Source organism: Rhea americana, unplaced genomic scaffold (assembly GCF_003343005.1).
Source record: "Rhea americana isolate MKP2758 unplaced genomic scaffold, rheAme1 scaffold_97, whole genome shotgun sequence".
NCBI classification, from domain to species: Eukaryota; Metazoa; Chordata; class Aves; order Rheiformes; family Rheidae; genus Rhea; species Rhea americana.
Genome location: NW_028187166.1, coordinates 3,102,494 through 3,129,111, shown reverse-complemented (window position 1 = coordinate 3,129,111; position 26,618 = coordinate 3,102,494). Strand labels below are relative to the sequence as shown.

General features: G+C 38.9%; 1 protein-coding gene across 14 annotated transcripts in view; it reads right to left on the bottom strand.

Annotated features, from left to right (window-relative positions):
• Positions 1-21,911, bottom strand: part of FNBP1 (formin binding protein 1) — a 99,111-nt gene extending 77,200 nt beyond the window's left edge. For all 14 annotated transcript variants that reach the window (XM_085325252.1, XM_085325260.1, XM_085325248.1 and 11 more), the window contains exon 1: positions 21,651-21,911. In XM_085325252.1, the coding sequence (XP_085181378.1) occupies positions 21,651-21,674 (24 nt within the window). In that variant the 5' untranslated portion in view covers positions 21,675-21,911. The remainder of the gene's footprint in view (positions 1-21,650) is intronic.
• Between the last annotated feature and the right edge of the window lie 4,707 nt (positions 21,912-26,618).

The window sequence follows — 26,618 nt, the reverse complement described above, 5'->3', positions numbered from 1 at the left end:
CTTGACTCCTCTCCTTAATTGTAATGTATGTGGGCTACATTTAGAAAGAAGTTAAAGGTCTAACAATGTGTGCCTCATTCTCAATAATCTCCATTAAATAAGTCACCTGTCAGATAACTCAGAATGAGATTCAGCACGTGTGAGATTCTCTTTTCTATATAGCTGCTAATACAAAGTGATATTTGTTCTGGTTTGTTTTTTTTTTTTTGTTTGTTTGTTACTTTCTTTTGTGTTTTAAACGAGAGATAGCAGTCCTTACTCCTTTGACTCAACTTTGCCACCTTCTTTGGTTGTCAAGTGTCTAAGGACAGGTCTACCAACCTCCACCGCATGCATGCTGTCCTTATAGAGTGTTTATGAAATAGGCTGGAAAATATGAATCTTGTAAAATTAACGCTATGATTTTGTTTAGCAGGAGACTGCCTCCTAGAATCATTAAATGCTTTCTGTATTTTTTAATTCTGTTTAAAATCGGACCAATGGCAATACCTAGAGTCAAAAAAGTAAGGTTCCCTCTGTCCTGTCATGTGTGTCCACAGCCCTTCCCTAAAGTTCAAATCAAAAGCAAAAGTCTCTAAAGCTGACTTTTCTCTTTTTTCTCTAAACTAAATGGAACCAACAGCTGATAAAGAATAAAGTATTCCTTTACAGATGGAGTTCAAGAAAGCATTTAATGTCTTAAATACTATGACACCCCAAATACAGTCCTAGATCTTTAAAGGGTCACTTCACACTCAGGACCAAATAAGATTAATGCCATGCCTGAAGTATTTCTATCTGACACTACATTCTGTTTATAACCCAGAAATTAGATTTGGTGCTTCTGCTCTGATCCAAGAACTAGTTTGTTCCTGAAACAGGAGACTTCAGACTTCTCCCAACCTGCCTCCCACCCCGCTTTTTTTTTTTTTTTTTAAATCAGAGACATGAATCATTCAGGAAGTTTAATGCAGTATGTATAAAGAGATACTTTATATGTATTTTCGCCAGAAAAGAATTCCAAGCACATAGTATTTTAAGTGTCTGCAAACACAGACGTAACTCCAACTTAAATTTTAAGCACAAAGTTGATCTCTTCAAAATTTCTTAAAGTCTATTCAAAAATGCATTTCATAACTCAGTATTATCACTTATAAGCCCTATATGAGGCCAAGAAGCATGGGGGAGAGGGGAGAAAACTAAAAATAAATAAATAAATAAATAAAGTGTGTGTGTGGTGGTGGTGGTGGTGGGGGAGATGAAATGACAAATTCTGCAATTAYGCCAGAAGTAGAAAAGAAGAAGAGTTAAAGAGTAGCTAGAGAGAGACTATTTCTTAAATCTGATTTCAGGTTTGCCACACAGCTTTTTTTTCTTTTTCTTTTTAATTCAGTATGACTCAATCCTCTCTACAGTTAGGAAAAYGGCAACCAAGACATTCAGCTAACATTTCATTAAGTATTTTCCTGTTACCTGTCTATTACCATTTCCCATCTCAGCTTAACTGATGCATTCTTCAGAAACGTGACTAACTTTTTTGTGCTGGACTTGCACAACTCTGCAGTACTTCTTACAGCAGGGCCTTTTGTCTTTACTTAATTTGTGAGTAACAAACTAAAATATGGTCAAACAGAAACTAAGCTGCAACTTTATCATTGACATCTCTTGACAGAGATTGAAAACATCCATCTGCATGTCARAGAATATACTGCTGTCAAATAAAGACTCTCTGATCTACGTGCCAAGATCTTTTCTTTTGGATTAAGAAACAACATACTCATTCTTAAATGCTTAGTTCTGTTCTGTTTCTATCCAGTTTGTCCTCAGGTACTGCGGCACAACTTCTATTAATTCTAATGTGTTAAATCAAAGCTTAAATCTGAAGAAAGTAATCGCATTTCCCTTAACCAAATAACCACTGCATAAAGCCGCTTTTTTTYCCCCCTCAACAGAAGCCCCTCTCAGCTCTCAATAATAAGATTCCAGCAAAAATAAATGAATGCGTTGAAGTAGGTGGAATATAGGAGGGGAAATACTGAACAAAATGCTGACCCACCAGAAATACACAAAGAATTTGTTCAGCAGTGACAAGAAATAATGTAATCTGAGGCAAGTTACCAAATAAACTACAGGCTGCAATACAAAAGAAGGTTTTCCCACACACATTTCACGTTTGCAATGGAGTCAATAGAATAGCATTCCTATAGCCAAGCCACGATGTTTTATGGATTATGATYGAGTCATCTGAGCTACTCATTCAASACAAGTTAAGATTCTAAGAAACATGAGAAAATTATAAGCATCTAAAAAGGTAAACTCCATTACGCTGAACAAACATTCATACAAACAATAAAAGATCACATGTCACTGAGCTTTGTAAAACAAGAGGAAGAAATAAACGGTTTCCATACTATAAACATGACATTGAAACAGAACTACACAGTTTTACAATGCAATTATCTCTACTATTCATAAATCTGAAATGCCAACTAACCCATTTGAAGCAAGTGACAGCAGCAGCAAAGATATTTCAGGTCTAAACAGCAGCCCCCTTTGTGTGCAATGCTGCCTATGCACCTAATAAAAAGAGTCCCTACTCTGAAGGAAAAATCCTCACTTTGACACCCTACTCTGAGCAGTCCCTACTCTCCAGTGGACTGCTTCACTAGACGAACCAGGCAGAAGCGGGAAACCGCAGCACAGCAGGTAAGACAAAGTGGTTTGCTGACAGTCACACAGATTCTGTAGAAAAGGCCACACTCTTGAGTCTCAATGGACAAAGTTCCAGTTCAGTATGTTAATGAAAATAAAACTACGRTTTCTAAAAAGTAAGTAGGGCATCTATTAACTGTAAAAGCCGCCCTAGCTTGGCCCTCTGCATTACCTCCAGCCTCTCAAAGTACGATAGCCAGAAAGTTTTATGGGAGCAAATCAACAATGAAATTCTCTTGTGACCAGTACAGAAGGACTTGACCTTAGCATCAGGAATAATAATTAATAATAATAATAAAGTTCCACTATCCTAAGTGAGCCATACAACATCCTTTCATCCTTCAGATAAGGATGACCTCCCTCCACAGGGATATTTTGCTCATATTCCAGACTCGCAATTCTAGCTGAGCAAAAAAATTCAGTTTGCTTGCTATTGTTGCATTTCCTAAAATAATCTTATGTTGTCAGGTTAGAAAACAAACCATGTGAATAGTTTATAACATGCTATAATAACAATAATGATAATATGATACAGACTCAGTGCCTTCACAATGCCTGAATAAATAAGCTTCTTCACAGCATCAGTGGGAATGATACCAGTATACAGCTTTTTAATACTAATAATATAGTTTTCAGARAGACATGAAAGAAGACATTCTAAATGATTTTAAGATAGTGCTCATCAGAGCTCATAGTAAAAGCCATATATTTCTGTCTCACCAATCTGATCATTTCTCTCCTCTGYCTCATCTCCTGGTACTGCACACTGGCCTAAGTCCAGTATTACTGAAATAAAGGACAGCACTAGAGTGTTTTTTAAAAAAAAATCTTAAATATCAAAGTAAATGCAGTTGCAACTGCTTTACATTCACTTCCCAATTTTGAACAGACTATCATTACTACTGATTCATAAATCTTGGACTGAAGGACTGATGCAACAGATAAAATCATGCTTTACCCATCTAGACAGCTTTCACTGCACTGTTTGGGCTCAATCTCTCAATAAAGACATCTATCTTAAGACTCCCCCCCCCCAAAAAAAAAAACACCACACTTTTGATTTAATATAAAAAGAGAAAGAATGATTTAGTTTCGCATCAGCTCCATTCTGGCATTTAAATACCAATTTACAAATTAAAATACTAGGTGAAGCAATGGAAAGTACATATTAAAATATCAGGTTGATTGTATTCAGTCTCACTAAAATGATGTTACATTAGTCAACCTAACTGTAAAGAGGRCTATGTTTTCAACATGAATCACAGACAATCCACTGAGATTAAATACATATTAAAAACACACAATAAATGTAATGCCACTGGCATTTAGGTAAAAAGCATTAATAGCAGTCTCATACAATAATAAGCCACACAATAAAATCTAGAGCACAATGAAACTCCAAGATCATTAATACTCCTAGGAAAAGATTCTTACTAACTTTGCGAAGCGTGGAATACACAACATTTTTCAAACACAAATCTCAAAATTCTTTCTAAAGCTGGCAAGGCTACAGCAGGCAGACAAGAATTTAAAACTCTTTTAAGGAGTTTAGAACTAACAAAGCTCTTGGTATTTTAGTGACATTGCAGACTCTTGTAACACTGAAGGCATTTAGAAGTGCTAGCAAATTAATATGCTGCACCAACTCATTTGGTGAACAATCTCATTCAGATCTTAAGCTGCTTGTCCTGTGTTCTGAATGTGTTAGCAGGCTGAAAAAATCTGAGGCACCACAAACGATTTCTGAAAGGGTGCTACAGTTTCTCAAGCGTAAAGCAGCTTGCTGTACTTTGGACTGATTGCAAGGACAATGATAAAAACCACAACCTCTTAAATACAAACAAAACCAAAGACCACCACATAAACCATGATGWTGTTAGTTAAAGTAATGACATGAACTAGGTAGGGTTCAATGTTAATTAAAGCTTCATAGTAAAAGCAATTGAGAGTTACTGATCAAGTTTTCAGTCAGTATCATAGCACAACATATTCTACAGAAATATTTATTAATGAAATGTTTTACTAAGACAATGTCACAGAAAAGAGTTACAACCACTGCAGCATCACTTGTACCTGCTGCTGTGCACAAAGMACATGTGGTAAAGTCTCATGAATAAAACTACACAGCTACACAGTCCTGGTTTCCACTCTTCTCATGTTCTAGTAAGATCAAGTAGATGACTATCACCCCCTCCTCCCCCAAACCAAAAAACAAACTACACACAAGAAATGGAATGCCAGCATTATAACGTGCTATTCATGTTTTCCTAACATAGCAATAACAAACCATAACATATCAAAAAGGATGGCAAACACAGCGTTGCTCTTTTCCAACCAGTATTGTGAGAGAAAATTTAACAAATGTTCACTTTACTTCCAGAAAGTAATGGATTCTCTATCTCCAAAAGTCTGTTTGGAACAAATAGTGCCCACAAATTATGTGCAAGCCTGTTACAAATTCACTTTTCCATAAGCCTGCTATTCAAAACAAGCAGCTGATAACATGGCAATAATGATGTATACAGCTGTTTCGCTTATAAAAAAAATACAGCAAATAGCTCAGGAGTAGACTGGCACCTTGCAAGAGAAGCATAAATTCAGGTCACCTTGTAGTTGTACTGTTCCAAAGGCAGAACAGGAAACAGCATCACGAGCAGCGTAAAATTTCAGTCACTTGGACTAATCGTTTTCCAAAGCAAGAGAAAATAACAGCCCATTTTCAGCACTACTCAACTAGAGTTGAGCTGTTGAGTCATGTGGTTCAACTAGAGGAGCCTGAGCACTGAAAGTTGGAGCTCTGCTTGTCCCATTCACCTGCAGAGGAAACAAACTGGCTTTCCGGTAATGTCCAAATGTGTATTCACAATGCAAGAGCCTATGAAGAGGGATGAARCAGTTTCCTACAATCCACTGTTTTTTAGCATGGTTGTGTAGGGTATGTCACAAGTATGCCTTTAAGGAGTAAATAATTAACTCTTTAAAATAAATAAATAWATAAAAATAAAAMCCAAAAAGCCCATACTCTATCCTCTATTAGGGGTGTGTGACTATTACCCACACGTAACTTYGAAAGTCTAGACCTGGACGGTTTTAGGTAGTTGCCATTACATATTGATATATTTCATTTTTTCAATGGTTCTTTATCTGAAGGGAATAAATTAATATATTGGATAAATAATTCTTTGAAATGCTTTAARTAATAGCATTAAGTAACACAGCCATTCTGCTACAAAGAAGCTGTCTGGGGAATCTATTTTCAATTGAAGACAATGCAATATAATAAATACGCTCTACTTTAACTTTGACTCAGCACAACAACTATTCACAAGCGTAGGATATTACAACAAGTTAGAACTTTTTAACAAATGTATTTGCAAGAGTATATTATTATTCTTCCCCAGACTGGAGGAGTTATCAGACAGATATGAGGTCTGAAACCTGCGTACCAGTTCCATATTTGTACGTGAAATGTGTTGCATCCTTCCAATCTTGCTCRTCTTTAACTCAGATCATACAGTCTGTAAGACAAGGCTCATCAATATTTGGATTACCCATTGCCTAGCACAACAAGAATGGGATCTCCAGCCACAACTACCATGATAACTCCCCCTAGGTTCATAACAAAAGGAAGTGGGACTTCTGGAATAGCACAACCCTTCAGCAAGTTCTCCTGCACAAAGCACATTTAACAGCTAAAAGGCTGTGCCAGAGACTATGGCAAGAATGCCTGACCTGCAGGCAGGTTCCAAATAAGAACTAATCACCTGCTCCACTTCCACGGCTTCTCCATGACACTCCTACTAGACTGCAAGTCCCATTGCTATCTTCCGTCGTGACAGAAAGTGCATCACTTGGATAACCAGAATAAAGGCACACTCAATAGAAAACAAGTGCCTGCCATAGGAACACTGTAAACATGCATCTCACTTGCAATCACAGTGCTGGCATGTGTGTCCCACTGTATTATTCAGCTCTCCGCATGCTTGCTTTTTTTGACCATGTGGTGGGTGCATATCCTATGAAGAGGCCAGATCTGCAAAATGCATAGTCATTGAATGACCAGAAATGATTTCACAAAGTAAGAAGAACTGCTGGCAGTTGCCATGAGCACTATGTAAATCCAATGACATGTTAAGAAAGGGATGGGAATACAGCATATTCAAATGCCTTGTCCGTGTGACCCACCAGGGACAAAAAGTTGAGCACCACTGAGCTAGGCAATACAAGTGAATATGCTTCTACAAGTTTGCACATGAATGTACGGCATGGAGAGGCCAATTTTAACAGCAAAATAAATCCTGCTTCAGCAATGTACTTATTAAAATAGGTGTCTAAACGCTACAAGCAATGACATCCTGTAAATTACACTGAGASGCACTGCTCAAAAGTCTTGCTAAATTCACTTCAAATTCATTTGCTATGGCAGTAAGGCTGTAATAGAGTATTTGGCATCATAGCAGAAGATATCAAAATCAAAGTGTTCTCACCTCTTGCATAAGAGGTGTCTAACTTTGAATACCACAGTTCATTTCAACAAACAAAACCTAAACAAAAAGGGAAAAAAAAACTTTAGTCTATTATACTGAAATGCTCCAAACCACAAATCAGCAACAGAAAAGACAACAACAAAARAAGTGACAATTTGCAATACTCACTTTCACTTATATATATAGCCTTCAAACTATAAAGGTGACTTGAGCTAACCTTTTGAGTAATGCAAAAGACACACACAAAAAAATAATGCCTTTGAGTATAAATAATCTACTGATGGAAAGCAAAACACAAGCGGGGGGATGACAATGGAAGACATTTAAAACAACTAGTCCTGCTGCAGAACACCAGAAAAAAGGAAATCTGTTCTCCCAGCGTTCAAGACTGAAGTGTAGGGCAAATACACATAGAATTGGAGGAGAACAGTTTCTTAATAAGGACACTGGACGCAAACGCTTTCGAAGAACATGCTTGAAATTAGGCTGAAGGTTCTGAACACTGCCCTGTCTGAACACTGCCCTGTCTTGCACAGATATTGATGCAAACAGAATGACAGATGTTCACAGAGCAGAGTCAGTATTACTAAATTAAGCACGATGATCTAAATTTCTAATTAACCTCAAAAAACACAAACAAAACAAAAAGCACAAAGACTCACAATGCAAACAGACAAAATAGATGCACAGGCTCTAAATAAAAAGCTTAGCCTTTCACTGTTTATCTGCCTTCAATAATTCAAATTACTCACGGGAATAAGGGCTAAAGAACAAGTTTCAGACCCCTTTTATGGTACAAAATTCAAGCTATTTCTAAAATAATAGATAAAACAGTAAAGGCAAGTAATCTAAGAAATGTTCTACAGAAGTGCAAATGTTTGGTGAAACAGCTATTTTGGTACTTATTATGATAAGGGCTTCATACTAGAAGTGACAGTTGTAGAAAAGTAAATAATAATCCCATGATTTTATCTTCTCTCTAAAATTAAAGTTATTCAAAATAACAATGGCTAAGATTCACTACACAAAATCCTAAAGGTAGATTTTTTTTCCRTGTCTTTGACAGCTTCTTTCCACCTTTATCATTCCTCTCCATTATGCTTTTCTATTTAGGCTGAAGAATAACGCCAATTTTAAACTCAAATGCTCCAAAACATAAACATGCAAGACAAAATATTAATCTTCAGAACGCTCATATCAGAAATGCTTAACCAGAAAGACATTTCAAGAAATAAGAGCGTCTATCATAGGCAAAAATGAATCAAGTCACTATCACAAGCATTTAGCAGTATCATCAGCCATTCAGAACAGTCATTCTCAGATTGAACTCCTCTGCAGGACCACTGACCAATGGCAACTCCAATCTCCATAAGTTGTGAAAGGAAAAGCCCATAGCCAAAGGGTGACAGCTACAACAAATCCACGTGACTTGTGGCACAACAGAGTCAAAGATCTCCAAAGCTTACGGTAGACTTACAGAATCCAACCTCGATATACAGCGGTTTTGTGGCAGAAAGTCTATCAATTCCTTGGTAATCCATTTCAATTCACTACTAAAATAAATAGAGTATGCCTTCCTCCTCTTCGCCTTTCATTCTTCCTCTTATCTATGCTTCACTTAATTCAGCTTTCATCCACTATATTTTGCTGCAACTTTGTTGTATTAAAGAGCACTCTGAACACAGGGGAAAAAGGRGAAAAAAAAAAAAAAAGCCTGTTTTCTGAAGAAAAATAAACAAGAACCTCCTGTCCAACCTTTGCCTTGCATGGATTAGAGTTACTGATCATACAGCAACCAGAGCATCTGGGCACTGTTCCCTGAATGTCCCATGACTCCCCAACTATTTTATAACCCAGAGATAGACCATTTGCTTGATGAACAGTTGAGTCATCCAAAAAATACGAAAGAGGATATTATATTGACTTGAATCTACCAGATGCTTTATCTGCCAAGCAGAGAAAGCAAGCTTGTCCCCTGAACCAGACTGATACAGGGGAGAGGAAAAAGAAGAAAACAAATGTTTACCCATGTATACAGAGGGCAAGGGGGAACAAAGAAAATTTCTCTTAACTTGACAAGAACATCCCCTCCCACAGCAAGGACAATGAGGTCCCTTCAGTGCTCTCAAATTGCCACAGTGACAGACCTATCTCTTAAAATAGCCTTTGGAGACCAATACATCTGGTCCAAAGGYTGACTTGAAACTGCTATTGCCCTCAGGCAAGAAAGGGAAAGTAAATAGCCTATTTTCTCACAAACTTTAAAGTTTAATCTATCTTTCCCTAAAACAGAATTTTTGACCGAATTCCATCTAGCYGGAATTTCACCTACCATAAACTGGTGGGCCATGAACATGTAGGGCCAAAGAAGTTTATTATGTTAGAATGCTTTAGTAGAACATCCCCAAACCAGAGGTCAATAGAAGACAAGCATGTATATATTTCTTCAAAGTGAAGCATCTGCCAATTTTCACCAAGGACATTATGTATGTCTTCACAGAAACTATTAATAAGAGTCACCCTCAATTATTTCAACTTTAATAAAGTCCTCAGGCCTTTTGGATATGTTTATTCTTTTATGGAAAGAATCTCAATATGCTGCAAGATGGAAAAATACTGCTTACCTGGTTTGTGCAAACTGAGGTGAAATGAGGCAAAGTGGCTAAGATCAAAGAGCAAGACAGAAGAAATAGCATATAGTCCCCCTCCCTTTTTTTTTCTTGTTTCCTTCTTTTTTTCTGAGTATTTGTATATGAATGATATTCATGATCAGCAGGAATACCCAATAAGGTTACGTGAATATTACAATTAAGTGCTYATATGCAAGAAATACATTGAATACAACTCAGCCGTATTGCTTTATTCCTCATGGAAGTTAATTCCTGGAAAAGCTAGATACAACTATGATTTTTTTATCCTTAAGAGACTCATTCATAATTGTAGACTCTAACTGCACACTGGCAGACACAACCTTAAAACTTTGGTTAATTAAATCATAATACAATATACATAGGGACCTAGACTTCCATAGTAGCAACTGTCATGTGCATTTCCTGGCTTTTCAAGAAGTTTAAATCTGCAAATTTAGTATTTGTGTCCTATCTATTTTTGGAAATGGAACACACATACAAAGGATAGAAAAAAAGTTATTAATGCAATGCCATGAATAGAACTATATACTTCATATATTTCTTTTCTTCCCTTAGAGAATCTGAGCATTAAGCACTGCAACACACAAAGATGATGTATTAGTCCCCTTCTGTAAGGGTGATTTGTGCCTATGGCTTCTTTCTTTGTTTTGGGTTCATTTTCTGATTATTTTTAAAATTCTCCTTATCCGGGAAAGCCTCTTGAAGTGCATTAGGGCTTACACACTAGTCCCAGACTGTTTAATTTAACCCTAATACCTTGAGGAAGCTTCAGAATGGATTGCTGCTATTCTGATTTAGGAATCAATCCCACCCCCAGCTGAGAAGGTTAGATGAACTTGCCCCCAGAGGGAAATCCATGTTGCTCCACTGATCAGCAATTTCCAAGCAGAGCACATTACAATGAACAAAAAAAAAAGTACTTAATTCTTATGTTCCAATTTTAAAATAGCATTCTGAATTTCTTCTACTTTGATTTTTTTTTTTTTTTTGAAACTTGCTCAACTCTTCCAGAAGCATGGCTTCTTCTCAAGTTTTTTACTACCCTGTCAATATTACAGGCTTTTTTCTGTTCCCAGCGGTTAACTTGCAAACAAACCACAAAGACACCATTACGCCAAGCCAATACCAGATTTGACATTCAAGTCAATGTAAATTTCTATGCCTATATGCATAAAACATCAACAAGTATACCACAAAAAAGTATTCTGATCTTTATGTAAATGGAATGCACTACTTTGCAACATTGTTCCTAAACATCAACTATTTCTATTGAACTACTAACAACCCCTCCCCAAAAATATTTTATGTTGTGAAGCATAGCGCAGATAAGGTTTGTTAGCCAGCACAACTTAACAGGCTCCTACAAAAATTAAATGGTGTCACTATATTTAAGCTTTCTATTCAGGACAAAGTATCTCCAAAGATCATCAACAAATACTCAGAACTCATCCAAAGATGCCTAAATTAGGTACACGTATTTCACAACAGCRTGCCTCTTGCAGAAATTGTCCTCCTCCAACCAGTACAACTTCCCTATTTCAAATCAATTATACTGAACCTCTAGAGGTTTTCAACAATTTTATATAATCATATGTAAGAGAAGTATTAGGATAAGGCAGACAAAAATCAGAGCAAARGCCAAAATGGGAAAGGAAAACAGTCCAGGGTCATCCAGACGATAAAGAGTTGGTGTTCGTAATTCCTACTGTGCTGTCCCAGGAACAGATGCATGCTTCTGGCCTTCCAGGATTGTTTGCTGGATTAGTTACTACTTTGCATCTCACAAGATTCATGGAGCCATACAGCCACAGGAACCTTACTTTGTCTTTAAATAGCTAGGTTCCAATCTTATCCCCCCCATTCCAAAAATAAGGCTGTAAATCCCCGGGGCACTGATTTAAATAGGAACCAAGTCACACATATCATGTGATATGCACTCTCATTACCTAAAGGATAGGCTGGTGCATTTGCCCAGCTTATAATTTTGGTTTTCAGGTAAAACATGCAGCAGTAATCTCTTCTCTATGTGTTGTATGGCTGGATCATCGGAAGTAGACTGCCCTCTACAAGGACCTTACATTCCCTTCTTGACCCGCTGATGACAGCAGCTTTGAGCAAAGCAACAATGAAATTACCAACCAATACATGCACTACTGAAGGGCTTGCTTAGAATTTTTCACATATCAAAAACTGAAGTAAAGCTTTGCTACAGAGTTTCTCAGCTATAATGATAGTTAAGAACATATGCCAGAAAGTACCCTCTGTGAAACACAGATCTGTCTCACTTTAAACAGCTGTAAGAAAACAAAGATTGCTGACCAGCACACAMAAAGCCCTTTCCTCTAACCCTTCTTTAGGCCTTTCCCATAACAATGCATGAGCAAGYGTATCTGACTGTTACGCTTGCAAGRGACAGGCAAGACAGGTGAAAATACATTTATGTAGTGCTATATCACAGTTCTCTGTTCATCCACTGCCAGTTTTCCTTTTACTACAGCAAAATCTTAGTTACATATTCTTTAATGAATGCCACTCCTATCATCCCCAAATGTGACAGATCAACAGTCCTCATGAGTGTACAAAATATTTCTCTTCCTCACTCAACCTTTGTTTGATAAAACACTTTCATTCACTTGCTGCTGCATGCCAATAATTTTTTCTTCTTTTTATAAATACAAGATAAATGTGTTAAAACAGCTTTTTTTGCATATGAGAAAATAGAGAGTGAAAAATACTATCTAAGTGCATTTTAAATCTATTTGCTAGACAATTCCTCAAAGCTTTGTGCACAGAATGAGTGGATTTAAAACAGCAGTGCACATGCTTCTGGATAAAGTTCTCATTTTGGGATCTGGTTAAATATTCTTCCACAGTGCGTAAAGATGCAAATTGCAACCACAGAAATCAATGTGTATACACTCAAACCAGTAAGTCAACTCTATTTAGGTATTACAGACAGAGAACAAGCTGCATAAAAATAGAAAGGCTACAAAGCCAAGCATGCAAAAGGACAGCCAGGTCCCTTCACTACTTGTCTCTTCTCTGTTTCTTATCTAATCTTCATCCTTTGCCCCACACTTCCTTCCGCTTGTGCACCCATTGCACTGCCTCTTGATCTCACCGTATTCTTGACTCAGCACTCCCAATGCCCTAATCCTATTGCACATCCCGTCTGCCAGCAAGTCACAATATCACCTAACTCTTCTGCTCTACCCAGAATCCAATCACCACATGCTTCCAGCTATGCTATCTCCTCACTACCCGTTCCCTGACCTTTTGGTCTAAACTCCCTTTCTCTTCCTGAATTCATTTCCACAATTTCCTTTGCTCAGTTAGTCCCAGTTTTCTCAYCCTCCCGGAGTTTACCACCAGGACCATGCCCCTTGCCAATGCCAGCTGTCTCTCCTCAAATGACTCCCCACTCCGATCATTCTTGGCACATCACTCCAATCTCAGGAAGGGATTCTAGACAACCAGTTCCACATCTCTGCAACCAGATCCCAGCCTAAGCTCTACTCCTCCTCCACCACATTGMGACTCCTGAATCAGTTAGTTCCCTCTCTGCTCTCAGCACCTCCTCCCCAGTTCATCACCCTTGGGTACACATAACAGGAGAAGAACCACTCCTAGTCTGTTCAGTTCCCTTACCCTTCCCTTGCTGGCCACTGCCACAGAAATATAATTGGCTGGATGGACCTTTAGTATGACTCAGTGCAACCATGCTTTTGGACTCCCTCTTCTTCTCCCCTGTGGTCCACTTTCTCCCAACGCTGGCCTGCACTATTTCTCTCTCACATAGCCCTGATCCTATTTCTGTGTAAATGTGTTCTAACCAGCTTCCTCCTCCACACAGCTGAGTGCCAGTAAAGTCATCTGTGGGAGCACAAGAGTTGTGCGACTCCACCCTGGCCTCAAGCAGCCATTATACAGAAAGTYTGCCTTCACTTTTGCAAGGACTAGACTGAAGCATGTTCAATTACTCCGTGGGTGACTATATAGCCTGGTCCCACACAAAAACCTCCAAGGCTGAAATGTACTCAGCACACACTGGTACTTCTGAGAATTTCATCACCAATGTCTCCACTGACTATGTGCAAAGCAGTATTTTTCCAAAGACTTACAAGTTTGCCTAATTTGGGCAGATYTTCTCAGGAACGGCAAAAAGCATATCCCTGTTCAAGAGCCATTGCCTGCCAAATTTCAAAACCTTGCTCCAATCAATGGGAGCACTATAGCCTTCCAGGAAGAGAGGCACCAGCATTCAGTGTGTACAAGACACCGCTCTTGATAACAGCTGAATAATCTTGACTACACTGAAATACAAAAGATGTGAGGCATGCACACAAAAAGGAAAACTTCAGCCTGAGCACTCCAACTTGAAAAAAAAAAAAGCTACAGAAAATAGCAAACTTCAATAAAAAGTGTTAAATTACTTTCATAATAAGACTACCATCTCTGACTAGAATACAGGTAGAGACAGAGAAAACTGTCCAAGGCACCCAATAAGCTATTTCTCAGAGTTGATGAGAGATGAGCAAAATATCCCAAAGTTCTGCTAATAAAAAGCAGTATTCGCAGTATCTCTGTAAAAAGACCATCATTCTCCTGTCCTATAGATAGTACTCTTATCTGTATATCCACAGACCCAGTAGAACGCAAGTAAAATTTTCAAATTATAAAATGAATGTTTTTTATCAGAGAAATTGTATCTGTTGCTCAGAGAAGAGCAACTGACCACCTTTCCCATTCAGATATATTAATACTACTAGCAGCGCTCATGCCCGCACCACTATTAAGTAAGGGCAGAATTTAACCTTATCTTAATATAGTATAGAACGCTGGAAAGAACCCCCTTTTACATTCCTATCATGTAAATTCTTAAAATTTTAAAACTTTCTTTTTATTTACATAGCAGAAACACACAAATACTAAGCAGAAATGTCCAAATTACACACATTTAATACAAAAAACCCAYCTGTGTTATTTCAGCAACAATAGCAATAATCCAATACAGCATTTCCTCAGGATTATGGACTGTCCAGATGACCATTTTAACTATACTACTCCATATTGTAAATAATCTAGAACTCTCATCTAGATTTTTTCCACCGCTGAACCMAAAGAGAAACCTTTGAAAAATGCCAACAAATCATTCTTAATAAACTTAATTAAGACATCAACCAGGTTAATAAGACCATGCAAACACCCAAAAAAGGGACTCATGCAAAAATCTCAGAGGGATCCAAACCACCCCAATATACCTGCTTGAGAAGCAGAAAGACTAACCCTGTCATATACCACATATACACGTATAGCATATAGGCACAACATATACAGTACTATTTCCTTTTTTGCACTTTACAGCCAAAACCATTGTTTGAAAATAACAATGATTGCAGTATGTTAAAGAGACAAAATCTCCTTTACTTTTGCCAATTTAACTACCTCATTGTAAAAAATAATGTAAAAAATAGAAAAGCAGACTTTCTGAGAAAGGAAAGAGGAGAAATTTCATCTGAAAAGCAAAAGATGTTGTTTGAAGGGGGAAGGTTTTTTAAAAATATTTATATGAATGCTAAGAAAACTCTCAGGGCARCTGGATTGATAGCTGGCTTAGATACATTTTATTTGAAATGCTGAAAGTGAATTTCCAAAAATTCATTAATAGGGTACCTTCCCAGTAATCAACAACAAAGACAAAAATGTAAAGCAGGTTGTTAGGCTACAGTGCAAAAATGGCTGCTGCTCTTCGTGTGGAGCATGGCTTTTGAAATTCTTTTTTAAAAGAATGTTTCACAACATGAGTAACACTAACTGGCTGCAAAGAGTCCAAGAAAGCATCATCTCATGTTTGACTACCTTCCCACATGGTTCACAGAAGTGGGGGATCTTGGGCAGCCACAATACAAATGGGAAGACTTTGTGACTGAAAAGGGAAAGAAGTACTCTGCAGTCTTGACTCATTCTGAAAGATCGTAAATCCCCTGCTCTTTAATGAATAGGTAGAAAACATAAGAATAGGCAAGTGACAGTATTACAGAAATCCTCTTTCTTAAAAGCATAGCAGACTGGTAAATTAAATTGCTCAGACATTCATACACTAAAGACCCCCTCAACTCCTTTAAAAACAAGAAGGGAATCTTTCTACTCAGTGTCTGGAATTACCAAGAGGGTGTACTCAGGGGACTCTCTCACATAACCTAKTTCTCTTACAACCCAGCTCCCACTTCAGGGAGCAACAGTGGAGTTCCCACACAACAGGTCCTCTTATTTATTTTTTTTTCCAGTTTTAAAAAATCAACTGCTTTAATGCTGTCATAGTCCTTTCCCTTAGCTTAAGTTCTAAAACACACATAGATACTTGTTGATACAGCCTGAAATACCACCCTGAGTTGGACAAATACATGAAGGTGTGCACTGCAGAATTAAGATACTGTATAATGATTTCTATAAATAATACACTCTCACTTAGTAGTAATGTGCATATACAGGTTGACCACTTAAAACAGTGTGCGATCCACTGCGGAATAAGAGCAAGAAGTTAGTGTCAGACGTTTTTGCTGCCTCAAAACCATCCAAACAACTATACAGTACTTAGCTAATGAAAAGTTTATTTTGCTTTGAAGTGCACATCTCTGGTATTCTGCATATGACTTTTACAAAGGGCCTCAGAATAAACTAGAAAGCCAAAATTATAARTGTGATGCATTTAACCCTGACCTCAATTTTTTTTTCAACCTCTCACTGTATTTGTTCTACAGGTAACTTACTCTGGGAGTACACTTCTGTGGTTGAAATTACAACCCCTTTGAAACACACAAAAATTTTAACACGCTGCCTAAATAGAAAACAAGATTCTACTAAATGCAGAGGAAAAGGAGTCAGGGATGCTAAATTCTGCCTCTAAGAGCTGTCTGAATGATGCCAAATAGGTTGTAACAATTTAGAGTCTGAGTCTGAGCTGGTATTAAAGCTCACTTTTTCAAAGGGCATTTGACATCACTTAGAAAAAGATTTTCTAGGTTGCAAATAGTTCATCCAATGATCTTTTCAAAATTAGGCGCATCACCTTAAAGAAAACCCTCTCACCACTCGTAATTCAGCATACAAAATTGAATACWTCTAATCTGTGTCCTCCTCACATCAGAGATCAGTTTCTTCTCCTTTCAGAGAAGAAACAGGTACCACCACAGGAATTGCATGTATGTTTGTCTACTGGAGCATACACATCATGGGGAGAGAAYGGACCAAAGATTTAATTTTATGTAATGAACTATAGTGGTGCATATAATAAAAGTAGATGTTGGCTTAAGAAAAGAATCAATACATCAAATCTAGATCCAGCTCTGTAGATTCTCTTATAAGGAAGAAGCTGACAAGAACAGAGCTTTCCTTGAAGATCACTTTTGACTACTGAGCCCAGATAACTACACTATGTAATACCATCAAGGGCAAAACCACCTATGTACTCTAGTTTCAAAACGCGAGTCATGACTATATGTAATACCCATACCTTCTAAGTATTATTAAAGAACAATGGTACATTCAAGCAAATTTAGGAAATTTAAGATTACAGCTGCTTAAAGGCAAATTCTGTTGGTGAAATAAAGATGTAAGTACTGAAAGAGGAAACRCTATCAGTTACAGATAGGAAGTAGGCTTTCAAGTTCTCTGTTGCACCAGTGTTTCACTGTCTGACAATGAGCACACAGTCAACAGAACATAGTCTACAATAATTTCATTTAATATTGTGAATTAAGGCATTACTAATATTGAAAATACTCTCTATATTTTTCCCGGTTTAGAAACAATTCACATTTATAAATGGAAATGAACTTCACATAACATACCCACAAAATGCATTCTTCATACTAAAGCATCTCTGAACACTCTACAAACACAAGGCATAGCCCTCAAAATACCAGTCACGTGGAGAGTTAGCCAGCTGCGCCCTTTACTTAAGGTGGCAGCTTAAGTCCTTCGCAAATACAGAATACTCACCTTCTAAACTGGTTGAAAGGACAGCTGGTTGCACACATCCAGTATTTTACAAAGCTCAAAGGAGATTTTGATTAAATCATGTTTTCCCCCCTCCTCAGCTCTTGACCTCTTCTTCATATTCAGAGTTAAACAAAACAAAAAAAACCACAGCATCTGCACCTCTGAAACATTCATAACAAAAAGATGAATCTCCCCACATTTAATCATTTTATTGATGCTGTATAATAGTGTTCGCCTGAAGAGCAAGTTTCTCCACAGAGAAAGGACCACTTAACCACAAATTTATATGTAGGTCCCTCAAAATGCACACAGTATGAAAAGTAATCACCAAGGAAGCTCATTTCTTTCTACACCAACTACATGGCCACAACCTTTTCTATTCAAGAGACAAAGACTCAAGTGCTGAGGTTAGTTTCAGCTTAGTTTGCTATGCAGTTCCTCCTACCACTTGTTTCACACTAAAGGACACTGGTAGGAAGTCCATGAAATCATACTTATGTTTTACTAGCTGAAGGACCATTCAGAACTGTTGATGTGCCATACTCATACCCATGTTTTTTCCTCATTACCTAATAGAGAAAAAAGTCAAGGAGATGCTTCTATAGTCTCCTGTCCCAAACGGATAGTTAACTGAAGTTTAGTAGGGTCTGTATATTAGTATACGTAACTTTTACCTACTACTTACATGAAGAGAAGCCTTTAGTAAACTACCAATTTCAAGCAGTATATTACTACCAATTTCAGGACTCAAATATGAAATACATATCTATAGATATTATTATCCTACCCATTAGTCCCTACAGCTGACAGCTACTCTTGAACTGGGGTGAAAAACAGAGAGAGTGAGTCCTATGACTGTACTTTCTCCTTCACTCACCACCTCTCCCTCTAGAGTGTTTCAAGTACAGTAGGCAGCAACACTTCTGCAGGGACTAGGCAAACTGCACAAACAGCATAGCACACAGAGCAGCCACTGCTATCCTGTACAACCCTTACATGCTTACATACAGGAGCAACCTTGCAAACAGACAGTTACACGAGACCTTCAGGTTTTGCTCTGTAACACTGGCTTACTTGAAGGCCTCAGATGATCTCATTATCCTGAGCATTTAACCTGATACTGGATATAAATGCAGCAACAGTATCTCTAATACATTTAGTTGTTTGGGTCCATTTATACTCACAGGGGTAATCCTCACATGAAACTCAGAATGGAAGTTGAGATTTTACTTGAATCACAGCAGGAACTTCAGATTCGCAAAGCAGAGAAACAGAATATGCTCACAACACAGCACACAGCTACAAATCTGTCCTGGGAACAGCTTACATATTGCTGAAGAGATTTTATTTCTTCTAAAGTGCAAGGCTTTCGGCAATCAGATTTTTTTTTGCAGGAATAAGCAGAAATCCTACATAAATCCACGTGTACTAATGTTCTGTATGTTTTAAAGAACAAWCTTGATTTTACATTTCCTTGGTTAACTTTAAAGAGGTGAACCACAAACACATACCTGGTCTGGTACACCAACACAAGCAACACTAACCTTTCCGCTACATTTCAAGTTTCTAAACTAGGTTTGGAAACACTTGTTACTGTCTCAACTTTCAATTCATCGAATGATTGCATAAAATCACATACATGTAACATCATAAAATATGCATTTGTCCTTAAAATTCCTGCTTTTAAATGTGCAGTCCCTGACTACTTAAATAAGTATTAAGRTAAATATAAACTGAATTTTGTTTAAAGAACACTATCACTAACGAACAGCAGTGGCATATATTAAATACAGGCTGTTTGTGTGATTTCTTTTGCTGTGAAGGGGAGAACATAGAGAGAAATCAGTTTTTTGGCCAGATATCCAAGGCACTAGACACTAACACATTTTTTGAAGCTCTGCCTAATATGAAATAATGCAGCTCCTACTAATTTTGCATCTAGAATCATTCAATCTGGATGCTCAATCCTTTTCCCTGGTAACCTGCTATACTTTTCAAAGTACACTGAAGATATGAAAAATGGCATTGTGGTTCTGCTGAAAACACAAAATGCAGTACTTCACCAACAAAAACTCTGAAAAAAGAAACTGTTACAAAATCAGTTCATAACTGTTACAGAATACAAATATATAACTGCAGACACACCTGCATAGGCTACATAGAATAGAAATGCCTATTTATAAGCACTGCTCTGCCCATTTGTTCTCATGCAAAAACTTCTTAGTATTGTTTGCACAGCCTTAAGAACGTAAAAATAACTTTTAAGTCGTTTTTGAGAATTCAGAACTTATTTTTCTATTAAAAAGCGTTGTAAGGACTCGTACTCATTACTTCGATTGCATTCAGATTATTKAATCTTCCCCCTTCCAAACAACTAAGATACAGAAAAAGGCAACAGCAGGTTTTTCCCATAAAATTTTCCATGCAGTAGAGGTGTGTAGGGGAGTTTAAATACTGATAAATCAACATAGTATCGCTGCAATTTTTTAAACAATATAAATCAYCTTGCTTTCTCTGGAACATACAGCATTTGCTCCTGAATTTATTGTCCAGTTCTCACCAACTCCAACTATAACTCGAGTATAATGTCACATCAAAACGGGATGTTAACTTAACTGATTGTCAGGACAGGCCAGTAACACATCTGGGAAACACAGCAACTAGTACACCTTAAATAACCATTTTTATACTGAGACAGTTTAGAAGCTTAAATACGTTCACATCCTAAATCGCACTGAATATCATTATAAATACCYGAATGTAAGACTGAAATACTGCAGTACCTTGCAAATTCAGATGACACTCCATCACCCATTTTTCACTTCCCCATTCAAAACACTATTGCCGTTTCCCTATTTCCCCCAACTCACAGATCTGYCCAAAGAATTTTAAGTGCCCCCTCATGAATTTATTGGCCACGTGCACAGTTTCCAATCCATTATTACAAGCCCTCTATAATAGGTTTTGCTCCATGCTCCACCATCATGCTGCCAAACATGGCTGCATCACGTCCTCTTTGTGATTGAGTATATATTTCTCTTTTGCCTTTTAAGATTTCTACCTGCCTACACGGGTTTTCTCAGATTAGCAAGGGACCGTTTAAAAATTATTATCGTTCTACTTCTCATCCCTTTTCACTGATATTTTACAGTAATGTTTCAGTGTAAACCAAACACATTTTTACTTCCCAGGTTCRCTTCAAGTACGACCAAGGAGCCTACACGTTTAAACCCTCTTCACCTTGAAAACCTGTTTATTTACACACAACAGAAAACTAATAAAAACGTCCTTCCTACAAAAGAAGTGTGCAGAGGAAAAAGAAAAAAAAGCAAGGAAAGGAAATTTTATCATAYGGCTTTTCTCCCCTGCAGCTCCCTCTCCTGAAATTGGACCCCCTTGTATATAAATCCACCTCTGAACCTCTCCTCCAGCCTCTTGCCGAAGCCACACACGCACGCACGCTCCAGCCGTTGCTTGGAAGCCTCTCTGCCGTCTAGAATTGCAACTCTTTGTTTCTGCGCGGCTGAGTATTTATTTCACTGAAGGAAATAAATAAGCCCCGGGTGAGAACTCCCTGCGGCCGCCGCACGTAAAACTTTCGGGGAAGGGCAGACCCCGCGGAGAGGCAGCCCTCCCGCGCCGAAAGCCTCCCTCAGGGCGCCGCAGCCCCGGGGGCGCCGGGCGCCTTCCCGCGGTGCCGCCGCCGCCGCCCCGCCGCGCGGACCGTTATGACACGGGGCGGGCGGGCGCGGCGCTCCGCGGCAACGGCCGCAACGGCTTCCCGGCGGCGGCGGCGCCCCGCGCCCGCCCGCTCACTCACCCACAGCTCCGTGCCCCAGCTCATGGCTCTCGCGGCGGCGCCGAGGGCCGGCGCTGAGGGAAGGGCGAGTCGGGGGCGCTCGGGGTCTCGCTCTTTTTCTGTCGCTCTCTCCTCCCCGCTGCGCCCGGGCTTCCTTCCCCGTCGCTCCCCGCGCTGCGGGTGCCGAGCCGGGCCCCGGCGGAGCGGTGCGATGCGGAGCGCAGCGCGACGGGGCCGGCCGCTGCTCACCGCCGCTCCCGCCTCATCGCGCCGCAAAATGGCCCGAGCAGCGCCGCGCGGGGGGGGGCGCTTGACAGCTCCCGCGCACTGCGCAGGCGCGGCCCGAGGCCGGGAGCGGGGAGGGAGCGCACTGCGCAGGCGCGGCCGCGCACCGGCAGCTCCCCGCCCCCGGCCAGCCTCCCCCGTTTCTTGCGGCTCTCACAGCTGCTCCCCACTGTGTTTGCTATTATTATTATTTTTTAAGCAAATGTTCGTGTTTTGACCATTTAGAGGGCGGCAACTGCCCAAGTGGAGGTGTTAAAAAAAAAAAAAAAAGAAAGAAAAAACCCACCCCACTATTACCACTATTAAAACTGACTGCAGGAATCTAGTTAGTCCTTCAAACTAGGAAATAACCCAAATCCAGCAATGTTAAATCCACCATCTGTCACCGATGCAGACAACAAGCACACAGAAAAAATAATCAAATTATCTGCCTTTATACCAAAGTGGGATATTGTAGCAATTACATGGGCCTTGCAGAACATGGTTCACCTTCTTGCCAGAGATGTAAGATTTATTTTGTGCTCATCTTCCTCTGCAACAGTATTTATTTGAGCTGCGTCACCTAATCTGATTTTATGTTCCTGCTTTTCAACTACAAGAAATTTTAAAAGGGCTTTAGATTGCTATCTTATATTTATTGCTGCATCTGTTCATGAAAGATTCATAATTGGAAAAAAAAATTATTCACCAGAGGAACAAAACTATCTGCTTATGGAGGACTGGGATCCCTGTGATGTCAAAAGACAGCCCTTGCTGTAGCAGCTGGTCACTGCTTAGATTTAAACTTTAAATTAATGCAGTCCTCCTTTCACTCCCTAACTCTTRGATATAAACCTACATGAGAAAGAACAAGAAGAGACCGACTTAGGAAGCAATTCTAACATTTAGAACAATAGTAAAGGCAAATGTTTTGTTAATTACTGCACTGCATTTATTTTTATCCTAGTTAGTTCAATTGATTTGAACATAACAGTAGAATGCTGCTCTTCAYACAGTTACCTTTGAAAGGAGGCAGAGAGCAGGCGATGCTTTTGGTCATCCTTGAAAGTTACTACTTTTAAGGACCAACTTCATAACAATTCAAAGACACACAGTTCAATTTATTTTTGTGCAGTACTCCTTCCTGCTATTGCCAACACATTTAAATATTTGAGCCTGCCATGCTGCCTTAAGCACAACCACAGTCTTCAAAGGCCTTATACTTCCACAGACTCTCAGAGAAGGAATGCCAAAGCCCACTGTCCTTAGATGTCTGTCCATCCAGAAGAACTCATTGCAAAACCAGACAACATAGTGGTATTGGAACATTTTGAGAACTTAATCCATAAATGCTTGAATAAAAAGAGGATGTGGAGACGAAACACAGTATCATCTGAGGCAAATTTGCTCTGGAATTTCCTTTTGCACAAAGAGCTGGGAGGGGAACAAGGCAAACCTGTTACACCAGCATGGGCAGGGTAACTTGTCCACACCAAAAGAAGATAAAAAACACTTAACTAGTTATGGAAAGATAAAGGACAGAAATGCAACAGTCTTAATAATGAAATGCAACAGTCTTAATGATGATGGCATAGTAGAATCAGCCATCAGAAAAACAAACAATCAAAAAAACCCCAACAAAGCTATTAAAATTTGTGTGGACAGGCCTTACTATTTTTCAAGGCACAAACCAAGTAAAAATCAAGTATTTCTAGAAAGAGACTTTTCACTATTTTTGTCATTATTACTTAGTCTGCAACTCTCAAAGACAGTGACTGCCACCTACATTATTACTTTAATTTGTACAGTACCAAAACCTGCAGGGCCTGCTCTTTGGTTAGTCCCTAATTACAAATATAATTAACACTGATGTGAGCATGTGAGCGTTACAAGTCCTTTATACTGAAATATAAAGCTAGAAGTCTCAGTAGGTCCCAGCCCCAAAAGAGTAGTTCAAAATGGCACTTAGAAAATAGATTATCAGTCTCTCCATTACTTAATTTGCAGAATCCAAATCAGAGCAATACAGAAGRTAGCAGTTTTCCCTCAATTGCAGTGAGAGCAGAAGCTTTTGGATCTGTTACCACAGTATGTGCCTATTCCTATAAATTCTGTGTTTATCTTTTCTGTAGTTACCACTCAGAGGAGTCCCAGGGGTAGACCTTAAGACCAAGCAGAAGCAATTCACTTCCTAGAAGATCAGGATTTTGTTGATTCTCTCACGTGATGATGACCAGATAGAATGGTTTCTAAATAATTTAGCAGCCAGGGAAGATAAAATAAATTTCTGAGTTATAGCTCAAGCTAATCCTTTTTTCTCTAGGCTAGTTTACTCAGTATACAAGGCAAAAAAAAAATCCAAAATTTCAAACCACTACAAGCATTTCTAACTTCCAGGATTCAAGAGGAAGAGAACACACCTTTTCCCTCCTAGAGTCATCACCCTCACAGCTGCTTCCCTTTAACTTTTATAACTCTGCCCAGATTATCCACATCTAAATCAGGAATATAGGCTTTGCTAGTAACCTCTCATGCAGTGGGACTGAAACAGCCYTAGGAAAGGAAGACAACACCCCTTTCCCTAAAGCCATCACTATTACAGCTGCTTCCTTTCTGCTGTTATAATACCACCCAGGTTATTCACATACACAGCATGGGATCTTTGTTTTCTCGATATGCCCTGTCAGAGCCCTGAAGGTGCTAATAGGCTTTAATGGCCTGAGAGCCTCACCCGGAGCCTCCACCCACCTAGGAGCCCCATTTAAGCTCAGGCTTGAGCCTTAAGCCTTTCTGTGGGCTATGTTGTAAGAGCACTACTCCCTGGCTCAGTTATAGGTGTGTGACTGCCTAGCTGTAGGTCCTGTTGATCTGCACTCTGACCTGCAGACTGACTTTCTATGAAGACCCTGGACATGCTTCATCACTGCAGACCCATCTGGTAATCACTAGACTGTGTCTGATTCTGGTTGCTTTCAACAGGTCTCATCTTGATCTGTGGGCTGAATTCTTAGCTCAGCCTTGGACCTGCCTCATCACCATGACCTTGCTTGTTAATTAAGGCTCTTTGCAGACCCTTGCTGGTATCTCTGCCCCACTTGCCTTGCTCACAACCTGCAGCACTAGGCCCTGACTGGGGAGGCCCCTACCTTGCTAGCTGTGTTACAGCGCTCAGTTACTTGTCCCTTACAGAGCAATGCTTCGTAATATATCTTGGCTCAATGAGTACATCAGTATTTTGATATTCAATGTACTTTACTTCTAACTGAGCTGTATCTGTAGACTATACATGTGCCAAGATTTTCCTAATGCTTCTGATGCCTTCCATGCAATCTCAATAGTYGAGCCTCCCACCTGCCTGAAATGCACTTCTAACAATTCTGTGAAGGGTCCTAATGAAATGCTCAATTAGACATGAACAAAACAATGGAGGAATAAAGGAAAAAGGCAAACCTATCCTGAATGGCTAAATGCAGCTCCAAATAACTACCTGCTAGGAAGCCTATTTAGAGCRAAGTAAAGCTTGTCTGGAAGCTTCAATAAACCATATTAAGGTAAATATGAGAGCTGCTGATATAGCATGCTTGTTACATACATAGATCAGTTTGTATATTGGTAGGAATATAAATTTATAGATGTTTTTATATATTTAGAAAAATGCATAGGCAAAGAAAGTAAACATGTTGCGAATTCTAAGGTTCAGATCATCTAGCCTAGGTGAGTAGGGTCTGCAAGTTACTACAATATATATCTTAATAGTTGGTGAGGAGTTGCATGAGAAAAATAGAGGTCTTCAGACAGTTTCTAATCTGTGGCATAAAACTCCTGATCGTTCTTAGCAAGCGTATTCACTCAGAGAAGCTCTTCAACTGAGCCAGTCTCCAAAGCTATAGCAGAAAGCCTCATGCCATTTGACCAATAAAGTAGGACTGAAACTTAGAACTGGAGCAAGGCATGAAAACCTGCACTGCTGCTACGCCTGCAAGTAACTATCCACGGGAGTCATAAGCCTGTAGGGGCTCGTAGGCTGGTCTGTGAACAGGAATTATATTCATTACAATATAAAAATATTAATTGCAAGAAAATACCTGGATCAGAGGTATCTTTTCAAAACAATCTCATGTTCATAATTATGTAGACTTCATACAATCTGTGCTGTGAAGATAAGGTCAGCACAAGGCTTGAGGCTGAAAGGACATCTAGCGGCCACTAAAAGTTACTAGCTGGTGACAAAATTCTATCAGAAAAACCTATGTTGTGTTTTTTGTTGCTTCCAGATATTTTCTGATATCAGTTCAGGTTTCTTAAGAGTGATATCAAGATTTCTGTCTTTATTAAGCGTATCAAAGGAAAAGGGGGAGGGAGCAAAATTTTAAGAGATAACACCTCTGTACAAAGATGTGACCTTTTGCTTATTATAAAGGTCAAGACTATCGATTTTTCTCAACCTGTTCACCCTTTCCTCTATTTTACTACCCACTCATTCCAATCTAGTAGCTCACTAGGATCTATATGGAGAAACTTGCACAGCTGCTACTCCATACACTGAAGGGGAAAATCAGAATCCTTGAGTTTTAGGAGCTGGTGTGTCCTACAGAACTTTCTTTTGAAGAATTATATTTATTTACATTGGTAGTTTCATATATATATATTTATATATATAAAGGTTGATAGTTTCAAAAAACGTTTAGCAATGTCTTAGCTTAAAAAAACATTTTAATTGCCCTT